The sequence below is a fragment of the Equus przewalskii genome, chromosome 21 (genome assembly GCF_037783145.1).
Source record: "Equus przewalskii isolate Varuska chromosome 21, EquPr2, whole genome shotgun sequence".
Classification (NCBI taxonomy): Eukaryota; Metazoa; Chordata; class Mammalia; order Perissodactyla; family Equidae; genus Equus; species Equus przewalskii.
The window spans coordinates 35,002,629-35,016,102 of NC_091851.1; the positions used below are offsets into that span (position 1 = coordinate 35,002,629).

Below are 13,474 nucleotides of genomic sequence, written 5' to 3' on the forward strand. Positions count from 1 at the left end.
CTGTGCTGCTCTGTATTAGGCCCTGGGGATACAGGGGCAAATGAGATAGAAGAGGTCCCCGCTGGCACCCTGTGAAGCTGATTTGATCTCCCACATGTTGCAGAGATGAAGATACTCAGGCACAGAGAGGAAACTTGCCAAGCCTAAGGCTGCCAAGTATGGTTGTACAGGTTGTGTCCTGCACGAGGGTACCAGGCTGAAGAGGAAAAATGGGAGTGAAGTCCAGCCAGTATTTTGCTTCCTGAGCCATGTGTCTTAGCCCGGGGAGTACCTTCTCAAAGGAGGGCCTTTTTCTTATTTATGTGAAGGTGCCACATGGGCTAGTGATGACCCTGCCCAAGGTGGCACTGGAACTGTCATAGAATTGGCATTTGTACCCAAATTTGGGACTCTATACCCAGTGTTCTTTCTAGCTTGTTGAAGCATCCAGATGTTTGCAATGCATGGAGCCTCGGGTCCCCTTGGCCCTCAGCCTGGCCCTGTCAGACATTTGGGTCCAGAGGAGGCAGAGCTCCACTCTGAGTGTTGGCTCAGCTGGAAGGCGCTGTGGAGACCTCCTCCTGGTTTTACCGGTGGAAGAACAGGGTCCGGGAGAGGGCCAGGGCCATGGCACAGCCTGGGCTCCTGATCTCCGGGCCGGGAGAGGGCCAGGGCCGTGGCACAGCCTGGGCTCCTGATCGCCGGGCCGGGAGAGGGCCAGGGCCGTGGCACAGCCTGGGCTCCTGATCGCCGGGCCGGGAGAGGGCCAGGGCCGTGGCACAGCCTGGGCTCCTGATCGCCGGGCCGGGAGAGGGCCAGGGCCGTGGCACAGCCTGGGCTCCTGATCGCCGGGCCGGGAGAGGGCCAGGGCCGTGGCACAGCCTGGGCTCCTGATCACCGGGCCGGGAGAGGGCCAGGGCCATGGCACAGCCTGGGCTCCTGATCGCTGGGCCGGGGCCGGGCGTGAGGCAGGGCTTACGGGAGGATGCTGACCGCCTTCTCTGGCTTCTCCTCCCTCGCTGCTCGAATCTCTCTCCTCACTTCTCCCTCCTCCTCATCCACCTCCTCCCAGTTTTTCTCTTTTGTTCCCTCGTGGAGTGGAAGGGAGGGAGGCTGGAATCTAAGTGGAGGCAGCTGTTCCCAAGGCCATGGGTGGGGGCCGCGGGGACCAGCCATTAACCAGCTAAAGACTTGGGGCTGCAGGTCAGTGTGGCTGGCTGAGCCCAGGTGGTCTTGCTTCAGCTCAGGGAGCCAGCGAGGGAGTGGGAGGGAGGGGTGAGAGGGGCTCGGCGTGTGGCAAAGATGGTGGCCTGGCTAACGTGGGGGATGGGGGTGGGCTTGTGCACCTCATGTGTAGGTGCATGAGCTGTGTGTCTGGTTTGTGTTGAGGGTGGAAAGTGTGTGTGTGCCTTGGATGTGTGAGTAGTGTGTGTGTGTCTCTGTGTGTGAGATCCTGGGTTGCAGCTGGAAGAGCAAAGACTACGAGGCAGCCACTTAGCCCTGGGGCTGCATCCAGGTCCATGATGACCCCGGGCAGGTCGCTTCCATCTTTGAGGCTGAATTTTCAGCAAAAACAAGGTGCTAATCCAACCTTGCAAGTTGTCGGGAGGATTAAATGCCTAGCTGGGGGACAAGGTGCCCAGCTGAGTTCCAGGAAAATTACTCCACGAGCGAGAACTACCGTTATTCTAATTATTATTCAGAAATGTCTGCTAAGGGGGACACAGGCATCCTTCTAGCCCAGGGTGTGGTCTGTGTGCCTGGGGGTGGGAGGTACCAGGGACGGACGTCGGAGCATTGCCAGTGGTCTGAGAAGGGCAGGAGGCAACTGTGGGTCTAGAAGGTTCTGCTCAGATCTCACCGTCCTGTTTCCCATTTGGTCAGCCAAGGACCTGAAGGGCAGCAAGGGGACAGGAGGAGGTGTGGGTGGAAGAGCGCAGTGGGAGAATGTGGGTTTGTGTCAGCTACTGTGGGTGTGCATGCGCATGTGCACGCGTGCAAGGGAGGCCTGGGAATGGTGGTCAGGAGTGTGGATCTGTCTAGGTTTGAAACCTAGCTGTGTGACCTTGGGCAAGTCACTTAACCTCTCTGTTCTTCAGTTTCCTCCTCTTAAAAATGGAGATGATAATAATAACACCTACCTCACAGGGTGGTTGTGAGATGAGACAAGTGTCTACCAACAACACACTCATGACAGTGCTGGGCACCTGCCATGTGACCTATGGATTAGCTCTTCTTTTTATTTGCTGAGCAAGACTTTGCACCAGGTCTGTCTAAAGGCTTTACATGCGTAAGCTTCTCAAATCCTCCCAGGTCCCGTCATAGCCCCGTTTTACAGATGAGGAAACTGAGGCTCGGAGAAGCCAGCTGCCTTGCCCTGGGCAGAAGGGCTGGTTAGTGGCAGAGCCAAGTTCCAGGCCACACCTGTCCAGAGCCTCAGGTGTGAGAGCTCCCTCCTAAGGGCCAGCCCGGCGGCCCTCCCACGCACTGGGAACAGCACGCAAAATGCTGCTGTTGTCAGTGTCGCGGTGGGGGAAGAGGGGAGGGTGCCGCTTCCCGGCTGGGGGTGCCTGTGGCTCCTCCACATGAATATGTGCATATAGAGCTCACGCAGCACAATAAACACCAAAGGCTGCAGGCTCTCCTGTACAGTTCCTGGCGCTCCTGTGGGTGGGCTCACAGGCCCGGGTACACAAGCAGCAGGCTGAACGAGGCAGACCCTCCCCGAGCTACTATCAGGGGTGTGTGTGTGAGGGTGTCTCCTCAGATACGAAAGGTCTGCCCCCCCCCCCCAAATCAAGGGACTCTTCTCTGCTCACTCCAGTCTGTCTGTGCCTCTTTTCCACCCCCCTCCCCTTTAAGGCACACACTTAAAGCCACACAGGATGCCTGGAAAATTGTATGTGGTTAGTACTGGTTGCAGAATGAAGGGGAGAAATGGTGTCCAGACCACCAAGAAAAACGGTAATGTCCATTTCTTGAGGGCCTACTATGTGCCAAGCAATCCTTCCTCCAACTCTGGGAGCACCGAACGCAGAACCCCATGAATGAGGCAGGTACTGATGTGATGCCCCATTTTAGAGAAGGGAAAACTGAGGCTTGGAGTGGGTGCCACGATTCTCCCACAATTCTACCACTGAGCTGGCACTGAGACCCGGGCTGCATCTGATGCAGAAGCCCACATTCTTTCCACGGCGCCCCACTGTGGAGCGTGGGAGGAAGTGAAGTCCAGCATGCGCTTTCCTGCTTTTGAGGTTCAAAGTTGGCTCACGAGGGGGCTGCGGCTGGTCGGCTGGTGCGACCGTGGCTGGGCTGATCCCCGGCCGGTCTGTCTGCAAGGCTGCCTGGCCCAGGGATGGGCCCAGCCCGGCACTCCCCTCCCTCCCTCCAAAGCTTCCAGTGCTTCCCTCTGCCTAAGGAGAAGGTCCCATCCTTCACCTGACATTCGAGGTACTTCATCGCTTGTCCTCAAGGGCCCCTTTTTCCTCATCGCCGCCTCCCCCAGACCCCCACGTCAGCTCAGCCAGTTGAACTCCCTGCTCCTGGACTTTGCCTCCTGGCTCCATGATTCCCTTCCTGTCACCTGGCCCTTGCCATGACTCCAGCCTGGAGCGCCCTCTCCCCATCCCAACCCCATCCTCTTCACCCTTGCTCCAGGGCCACCTGGGGAAGCGTGTGCCCACTCCCCTCCTTGGTGCACAGAGTCCTTGCCTCTCCCTGGAGCACCTTGGTCCTCAAGCCTCTGCCTGGGCCAGCCCGGCCCACTCAGACAGATCCGCCCCTGGATGCCTTCACACGGGGGCTCAGCCTGCCTGCCGGCTGTGTCTGACTCATCGCTGTGCCTTATGCACAGGGGAGGGCACCCGACCACAAAAAGAGTAAGATGCAGGGGTGAAACGGCAGGAGGATGGACTCCAGAAGCAGACAATCACGGGTTAAATCATTCCTTCCCCTTTTAAGCTGAGTGACACTGAACCAGTCACTTCTCCCTGATCCTTAGTTTCTTCACCTGTGAAATGAGTACAATACCTCCTGAGGGGCAAATGCAAGAATACGAGGCACTTTCTGCTCTCCCCAGTGCAGGGACTCAGAAAAAGCACTCTGCAAGTCTGCATTTCTGTATTTCCCAGGTGCCTACCATGCGGGGCAAAAATCTCCCACGATGCCACTTCATTTCTTCATTTCCAGGAACACACCAAGCTTGTTCCTGCCTCAGGACCTTTGCACTTGCTGTTCCCTCTCCCTGAAATGCTCTTCCCCACATCTCTGCATGTTGGTTCTCTCTTTATCATTCTGGTCTCAGCTCAGTCCACAGTAGCCCCCTGTGGCCCCAATCCCTTATCTAACTACCCTGTTCATTTTCTTCTGAGCTCTTATCAGCAAAGATCCCATTTAGCCATTTGTTGAGTTGTGTCAACAAAAGTTTAACCACTTGTTGACTGTCTCCCCCCAAGGAGAAGGCAAACTCCGCTGTGGGCAGGGACTGGGTCTTATCAGTGCTGCCTCCCCCTCCCCAGTGCCTGGAATGGTGCTGGCCATTGCTAATGCACAGTTGCTGACTGACTCCACGACCCTCAGAACTCGGGAGCTGGGACAGAAGCCGGGCAGAAGGTGTGGCCTCTGAGGACCCTTCTCCGCCTCCCCGAGCCCCTCACTGGCCTCCCATTCCCACGTGGGTCCCCTACAGACTGGGTGCTCCTCCGCAGCTCTGCCCTTGGCTGAGTCATCTGGCGTCCCCAGGCCTGGCTCAGGGCCGGACACGAAGGAGGAGCTGGGTAAATGTTTGTGGTGTTAAATTGGACCTGTCTGAGCTCCTCACCGCCTCCACATCTGAGGAGCCCCAGGGAAGGGCCAGCAAAGCGAGATGAAAGAAGGTGAGGAGCGGGTTTCAAAGTTGGCCCTTTCAGGCAGATGAAAGCAGGAGAGAAGGGAAGCCAGGGAGGGAGGAGACTGAGAGGGGTGTGGGGAGCCATCCTGGAGAGGAGGGAGCAGGCAGACAGGAGCACCGACCTGGAGGCAAGGACTCGGCTCCTGCTCCTGGGTCTACCTCCTGTGAGAGCCCAGGATGCCTCCTCCCCTCTCTGGGCCTTGGCTTCTGACAAAGACAAACGTGGGTGACAAGGCGCTGCTGGAGAGGTCTGGGATCGAGCCAGAGTTTGAGCGGGGTGTTTACAGACTGTACCGACAGCCCGGGTGGAAGGGCAGCGGAGGGGCTCAGAGGCAGTGGCAGGAGGGTTTTGGCAGTGAGAGGTGGAGGCAGCCTGGACCCTCGGGACCCCTGGACGGTCTGAGCTCCTCAGCCTGCCATGGAGGCCCATCAGACTTTTGCTGCCTGACCTCCCTCAGTCCACTGTAGCTATCGTGTCTGCTCTTCTCCAGGCACACCTACCACTCCTCAGCCTCCACACGTCTGCACAAGCTGTTCCTCCACCTGGAATGCCTTTCACCTCATATTTACACCTGACCAGACCCAGGTACCCAGCTCAGTTCAATTCCCGCCCCTTCCAGGAAGTCTTTCCAGACCCCCGAGGATATCTCCCAGTCTGGGGGCCCATGGCCAGTTAAGCAGGATGGCATCTTTGTATCCTCACTTAGGGCTGCCAGATAAGGTTGCCCAGGCTGTGCACTGTGCAACTCTGAGAGAGCCATTCACACAGTTGACGATGGGAATGTTACTCATCTGGAATTACGTGTTACAGAGATCCTCAAATTAACTTCCCTTCCTTCCCCTTCTCTCCAATGCTCAGCACAAAGCTAGGCACATAGTTGCACTCACTGACTATGTGCAGGGGTTTGAGGGAGGAAGCAAGGAGCTCCCAAATCTCCTTCCCACGCGTCCCGCAACGGCCGTTCCCCCACCCCGACCTCCTCCTCTGGATCCGTTTCTGCTGCAATCTTTCTTCCCTTCTCTTCTATCTGGCGCCCTCCCGGCCCCTGCCTCCACCCTGCTCTGCCGCTCTCCCCGCGTCTCTTTCCCCTTCTGGCTTCCTCTCCAAGGCTTCCCATTTCCACGCTGCCAGGCGGGTCCCTCAGCCTCTTTCAGTGACTCTGTCCTCGTTCCCCGGCTCTACTCTCTCTCTGGTCCCTTCCTCTCGTTGTCGGTCTCCCAACATCTCTGTGAGTCTCTCTCTGCCTCTTTTCTCAGTCCTTTTTTCTATTTTTATGTCTCATTCATCCACTACGCAGCCAGTGAGTGTCCACTGAGCGCTGGGCATCAGGCTGGGCCCTGAGGACACAGAGGTGAGCACAGAGACATGAATCCCGCCCTCATGGAGCTCAGCTTTTAGGGAGAGAGACAGACTAAGTCATCAGCAAACAGGTAGCATGTTAGATCCTGACGAAGGCTGATGAGGACGGAGGAAAATGAGGAAAAGGGTGTGAAGCGTTGGGGCTGGGGGTGGTGCTGATGGTTGAAATTTTAGAAAGAGTGGTCGGGGAAGGCCTCACCAGGAAGGCGACTCTTGAGCAAACACCTGGAGGAAGCGACAGTACAAACCATGGGGATATTAGGGAGAACATTCTAGGCAGAGGGATCAGCACTTGCAAGGGCCCTGAGGTGGAGGGAGTTGGTGTAGGTGTGGAGCTGTGAGGGGCAGTGTGGCTGAGCAGCGTGGACCAGGAGAGGAGGGCGGGGGAGTGAGTTGGAGAGGTTGCAGCGAGGCCAGGACACACAGCGTGGGGGGTGGGGCGGTTCTTGCGGGGCTTGATCTTGTACTGGGAGCCCGAGAGGGGCCTTCGGAGGGCTTGGAGCAGAGGAGCGCCACGCTCTGACTTACATTCGGGCAGGATGGGTCTGGCTCCTCTGCTGCTTCTAGATTAAAGGAGCAGAGACCAGCGCAGAGGCAACTGCAGTAACCCAGGCAAGAGAAAGCGGTGGCTGGCATGGGGGTGGCGGTGGAGGTGGTGACAAGAGGTGGATACAGTCCGAATACGGTCTTAAAGCGGGACAACAGGATTTGCTGCCGGATGACGGGAGGGAGGTGTGAGAGAAAGACGGGAGTCCAGGATGTCTGAACAACTGGAAGGTTGGCGTTGCCTTTTTTTTCCTTTTTGGTGGAGAGACCAGGAGCTCAGTCCTGAACAGGAGGAGTTTGGGGCGTCTAGTGGAGAGCCGGGGGGAGCTGTTGAGAGGGAGGGCTGGGGCAAGAGAGTGGAACTGGGGCGGCACAGCATATGGATGGATGGACTGACTGAGAGCGCAAGGCAGCGAGTGTGGACAGAGAGGGGCGCGCGCTGAGCCCGGTTCACTCTGCTGTGTCTGCCACACCTGCTTCTCCCTCCCTGTCCTGAGTCCCTTGTCTCTCTGTGACTGTTCTCACATCTGTCTCCTTTGTCTCTGGCCCCGGCCTGTTTCTCTCCATCTCTGCGTCCACCTCTTCCCCCACCCGCGCCTCCCCCCTGCCCGCAGGCTGTCCGCGGGCGCTGGCGGGAGAGCAGGCAGCAGGCGTGGCCCCGGGCGGGGGTCTCACCGGACGGGCCGGTTGGCGGCGTCGGGGTCCCGCGCCGTCACCACGCCGACCAGGGAGCCCACCTGCGCGTCCTCCTGCACCTCCAGGAGGCCGGAGGGCGGCCGGAACTCGGGGGGCTCGTCCACGTCGGTCACGGCCACGCGCACGATCGCCTGGTCGCGGAATGTGCCCAGGTCGGCGAAGCGGGGGTCCACGAACTTGTTGAGGGCCTCCAGGACCACGGTGTGCACGGGCTGGGACTCGAAGTCCAGGCGCTGCGGGAGGGAGCGGGGGGGGGGGGGGGAGGGCCGGTGAGTGGGCTGGGGTCTGCCCAGGGGGGCGCGGCTGGCCCAAGGTCACACCTTACTCAGCAGGGGCGCCCAGAGTGGGGCTCCGCCCGGGACTGGCTGTCTGACGCCCAGACCAGCCCTCTCGGGTTACAGGCGGAGAAAGTGAAGACTGCGGGGTGGGGGGGCGGGGGGGGGGGCAGTCTTGCCTAGGGACACACAGCTTGGCGCCTCCCAGCGCGGTATGTTTGGGCATTTTGTCAACTTATTAATTCACAAAGCACTTGCTGTGTGCTATGCTTTCAATATACTAACTCATCTGATTTTACAACATCCCTACAGGCTTGTTTATTATTATCTTATTTTACACATGAGAAAATTGAGGCCCGGAAGGCTCTGTAACTTGCCCAAGGTCGCTTAGCAGTCAGTCACGGGGGGAGGTGGGATTCAAACCCAGGCAGTGCGCTTTCTAAGTCTCGGAGAGGAAAGAGCCCTGGATCTGCTGCTGACCAGCTGTGTGTCTGTGAGTGATCTGTTTAGCCTCTCTGGGCCTCCGTTTGGTGGGTCACAGGAGACCTTCCATGGTGCATAGGCGGCAGCAACTGGTGTGAGTCGAGCCTGTAAGCCAGGCTGCCTGAGAGCTTTCCTCCGAGGTCCGCCTAAGCCCCGGCTGTGCCTGGCTTCTCACCAGCAGTGCTCATGGGCAACCCTGTGATGAGTGAGCTCCTGGGCTGCGTGTGGACCCCGGCCCTCTGAGGACAATGCCTGGCAGCAAAGAGAAATTGCCCTGGCGGGGCTGCAGTTCCCTCCCTTGTGTGGGGGGAGCTATCTGAGGGCTGGGGGGGCCTTCCTAGAGGAAGGGGACCCTCCCTTCCTCTCAGACCCCCACCTCCCCCAGCAGCAAACCAGCTGCCTCCTTCCTCTGTGCTGTTGCCTGGGGAACCAGGAAGCAGGGAGGCGGGCGGTGGCCTGGTCTGGGAGTGAGCAGTGGGCTCTGGAGCCAGGTCATCAATCAGGCGGGGGCTCGGCTCCCTGAGCCAGCGCTGACTCCACAGAGACACCTCAGGCGCCACCGCTGGAGCTGGCAGGAGGAGGCGGGGGTGGGGGGTGGGAGGGCAGTACTGGGGGTGACAGCAGATGCCCAAGGCTGGAGTCCCAAGGCTGGGCCTGGGGCCTGATTCTGCTGCTCTGGGGTGCTGGGCCTGCTGGGCCTCCAGTTCCCCATCTGTGAAATGGGCTCATCTTACAGGGAGGACGAATGGAGATCAGAAGGCTGAAAACCACAGAATGCTTGAAAGGGTGGCTTCTGGAGCCAGACTGGGGGCCCACATCCCTCCTCTGCTCTGCTGGATGCATGCCCCAGTGAACTTCTCAAGGCCTCAGTTTGTCATCTAATAATGGGCAATAATGGGACCCCAGAGGGTTGTAGGGGTTGGGTGAGTTAATACATGGAAAGTAGTGGAAGGGCGCCTGGCACCTGTAGACACTTTGTTATAAGTATTAGCTATTATGTTATTATCCTCTAGGGAGGAGCTGAAGACACTGGGAGTTTTCTCTGCCCTCAAAGCCTCAAGGCCAGGCGGAGAGTGGGTCACATGTACTTAACGAGTGAATGAAGGGCCGTCAGGGGCAGCTGTTTCTGTGGGTCCCAGAGGGCAGAGCCCAGGCTGATAGGAGTCGATTTAGGGAGATGGATTCTGGCTGAATGGGAGGAGAAAGAGCTGGACAATGGTAAGGAGTGAGCATCCCATACCCAGAGGTATACAAAGGGCTGCACTCATTTGCAGACCAATTCAGGGGATTTAGACCTCCTGTGGGAGAGCAGGGCTGGAGTGGACAGTCTCAAAGGCCCGTGTGGCTCTGAGTCGTCAAGCCCGTGACCAAGTCCTGGAAGATGCATTTTTGCTTCTTTATTTGACCTCTGTCCCCTTCCCTAGGGATGGCTGAGTTTGCAGTTTTGGCTTCTGGTTCCTGGGTTAGCCAGTGGGGGCAGGAGGTGGGGGCCGTTAGACTCCTTGGAGTCACCAGACCTGGGTTCAAATCCCGACTCGAGCCCCTACAGGTGTGATCTTGGTCAGCCCCTTTTACCTCTCTGAGCCTGTTCATTGCTTGGAAAAATGGGCATAATGATGTTTCCTTCAGAGGGAAGCGTGAGGATTAAAGGAGATGATGAGTGCTTTGCACTAGTATGGACTTGAAGTAGCACACTGCAGTGTTGAAGAGCACAGCTTCAAATCTGGATTAAATCCTGGCTCTGACAACTAGCTGTGCAGCCTTGGACAAGTTACTTAACCTCTCTGTGCCTCATTTTCTCATTTGTAGAATGGGAATGATACCATCAGTGTTTCCCCGGGTTGGTCTGGGTCTCCGGAGAGACGTAATCCCCAGAGTGGAGTGGGTGAGGGTATTTGGTGGCTCAGAGGCCTCCCCGACCCCCACCCTGGGGCCTGCCTCACCCACCCCTCCTGGGGCAGCCGCACCTTCTGCACTACGATGATGGCCTCCTGAGTGTCGCTGTCCGTGGTGACCTTGAACACGTGGCCGCCGCTGCCGCTCTCCTCCTTGAGGTGGTAAGTCATGTCCGTGTTCTCGCCCACGTCCGAGTCCTCGGCCTTCACTCGTCCCACGGCTGTGCCGATGGGGGCCGACTCCTGAATGCTGAACTGGTACATCTCTGCAGGGGACACGGCTGTGAGCAAGGACGGGGGCAGCCCCTGCCCCAGCTTCCAGCAGCCCCAGGGGAGGCAAGAGGGGGGCCCAGATGGGCTGAGGGAGGGCAGTGTCTGCAGGGGGCTCCCAGCTTGGCCAGCACGGGTGGGCGCTGGGAGAGCCATGTTCTCTGCAGAAATGCGGGAGGCAGTGCAAAGAGGAGGGGCCTAACTCCGACCTTGGTTTATTTGCTGATTGATTGGGAAAGTGCCTGCAGTTCTTTGCACCTCAGTTTCCCCATCTGCCCAGTGAGGGGGACAGAGGAGGACAGTGATCAAGGCTAAGGTCTGGAGTCAGTCCTGGCTGTGCAATCCTGAGCCTTGGTGCCCTCATCTGTAGAATGGGGATAGCAACAGTGCCTTCCTAACGGTACTGTTACTGTTACAAGAAACCCAGATGATGGCGCACGTTAGACGCCTGGCATGTGGTAGCTGCTCAATAAATGGAACAAATTGTACTGCAATGGTGGGGCCTCATGCTGGTTTTTCTGTTGATGTTAATGACATTGATTCCTTCATTTCCACATATTCATTGAGCACCTTTGAAGTCCCAGATGCAGGTGTAGGTACTGGGATTTCAGCAACAAGCGAATGGGCCCAAATCTGAGCTCTCACACTGCTTTCCTCTTAATGGGAAGAGAAAGACTCAGTAAAACATGCAGTATGTCAAATGGTGCCAGGTACTTGGAGAAAAACACAGCAGGAGCAGGAGGCTGGGGGAGTGCCGATGAGGGTGTGTGTGGAACTTTAAGGAGGGTGGTCAACAAAGGCCCTTCTGAGAAGATGACAGTTTTGCAAAAGTCGGGAGGAGGTGAGGGAGGGAGCCAAGCAGATGTCTGGGAAAGAGCATTCCAGACAGAGGAAACAGCAGGTGCAAAGGCCCTGAGGTGGGTGCAATGCCTGGCATGTTTGAAGAATGGCATTTGGCTAGAGGGGAGACACAGAAGGAACGAGGTCAGATGGGACACAAACAGTACCCTGCTCTCCTCTCAGAGTTGAGGTCCAGGTGAGGATGATTGGCTAAAGGATGGGTCAGTGCAGGTGAAGCAGGGGCTGTGGAGCTGGGGATGTGGTGCTAGGGGCCCCGTAAGTCCAGAGACCCCTTGGGCGGAGTGGCCACCTCTGATTCATCCTCACACAGCAGCCGGGGGGCTCTTTCTAAAGCACAAGCTGACCATGCCACCCCCTGCTTTAAGCCCTCCCATAGCTCCTTGGGATGGAGTTGGACCAGCCCCTTGGGCTGCCCTACAAGACACTTCTGCCTGGCCCCTGCTGCCTCCTGCAGCCCCATGCCCCACTCTTCCCCCGACTCTTGGCTGAAGTTCTTGTCTTTCCTTAAATACGACTTGCTCTGTCTCACCTCCAGGTGTTCCCTCTCTTTATTCTCCTCTCTGCCTTCGCCTCCTGCATTCTCACTCTCCCTTTAGTGTCACTGAATGTGACCTCCTCCAGGGGGCCTTCCCAGACCTCCAGGTTCTGCTCCTGTGCGCCCAGGGCCCCCAAGCTTATCTCGCTGTAAGGATTACTGCATTTCCTCATCATTTTCTCTTTATTCTCTCTCTCTCTCTCTCTCTTTCTCGGGTGTGAGGGGCTCCCGGAAGGCAGGGACCACATCTCTTATTCATCGGGCATTCTCAGGGCCTGGCAGGACCCCAGCCTGTCGCAGAAATGGAATGTGTGAGTGACTAGTGTGTGGATGAATGAAAAGCAGCATGAGTTACCAGTACACACTCAGCAGATTAACACAAATTAAAGAGTGACAATACCAAGTGTTGGCAAAGATGTGGTACAACAGACACATGCATTTCTTTGTGGGGGGGGACAGTTTGACTTTATTTAGTAAAGTTGAAGATGAGTCTATCCCACGAGCCAGCGATTCTACTCCTTTGTATGTACACTAGAAACACACATGCAAAACGGGACCAGGTTCAAAGCAGTATCCTCCATAATAGGCTGAACTGGAAACAACCCAAATGTCCATCAACAGTAGAATAGATAAATGATGGAATAGTATACAGCAAGGAAAAAGAATAAATTATAGCTGCAAGCAACAACATATGATTTCATAAACATAATTTTGAGAGACAAAAAAGCCTGTTACAAATAATTTGGATTGTATGATTCTATTTATATAAGGTTAAAAAAAGGTGAAATTAAACTATAGTGTTAGGCGATGCCTACATAGGTGAGCAGACCCTCAAGGAAAGCACGTGGTGATGATCACAGAAGCAGATGGTGCGTGACTCTGGAGGAAGGGTTGAGGGGGATTGGGAAAGGGCCTGTGGGGGCTTCTGAGGTCTGGGTTGGTGTGTCTGCCTTGAACTGAACATTTGTATTTTACACCCTTCTGTTTGTGTGCTATATTTCACAGTAATGTTAAAAATAAAGAAATAAAGGATGAATAAATGAATGAATAAGCAAGAGTCTTCCGGGGGCCTGGCCCCACCCCTTCCAGCTCAGAGCTGGCACAGAGCCTGGCACAAGTGGGCAGAAGACTGGGTGGCCCCCTCCCCTCCACATGGGGCTTTGAAGCCTCCCCATCAGTGGGTGGGGTTGGCTGGGGGAGCGGGCGGGGGCTTCTGTGCCAGGCTCCCTGGCGACGTGGAGCTGGCTGCCGGGCTCTGCCCGCCCCGCTCTGCGTCTGGGCTGAGGCGCTAGGCCGCAGTGATGCTGCTCCCTCAGCTAAGGGATTGGATTCCTTATCTCGCGGGGGTCAGTCCCCTGTGGCGGGGCCTAATGTGAGAGCAGCAGACCTCGAGTAATGACTCGCCCGATAGGAATCAGCCCAGCTCCCCGCGGCATTCAGTCTCTGCCAGCTTCGGTGGCTTCCCCGGCGTGGCTCTCGCCCTGAGTCTGGGACAGAGGGGCTGGCTGGGCTGACGGGAAGGTGGGGGACTGGGCCAGAGAGCCCCCCAGCCCCTGTTGTGCCAGGAGAGGCAGAGTGGGAGGACCTTCTAGTTCAGAAGCACAGGATCCTGCCCCCCGGGCTGTCTGGGGGAGGGAAAGACCTGTCACTCCGGACCTCAGCTTCTCCACGCACAATTCTTGGCCT

The 13,474-nt window shown here is 57.2% G+C and overlaps 1 protein-coding gene across 4 annotated transcripts in view; it reads right to left on the reverse strand.

The window, feature by feature from the left end:
- Window positions 1-13,474, reverse strand: part of CDH22 (cadherin 22) — a 124,092-nt gene that overhangs the window by 26,131 nt on the left and 84,487 nt on the right. For all 4 annotated transcript variants that reach the window (XM_070589334.1, XM_070589331.1, XM_070589332.1 and 1 more), the window contains 2 exons: window positions 10,195-10,388; window positions 7,449-7,702 (listed from right to left, as the gene is read on the reverse strand). In XM_070589334.1, the coding sequence (XP_070445435.1) occupies window positions 7,449-7,702; window positions 10,195-10,388 (448 nt within the window). The remainder of the gene's footprint in view (window positions 1-7,448; window positions 7,703-10,194; window positions 10,389-13,474) is intronic.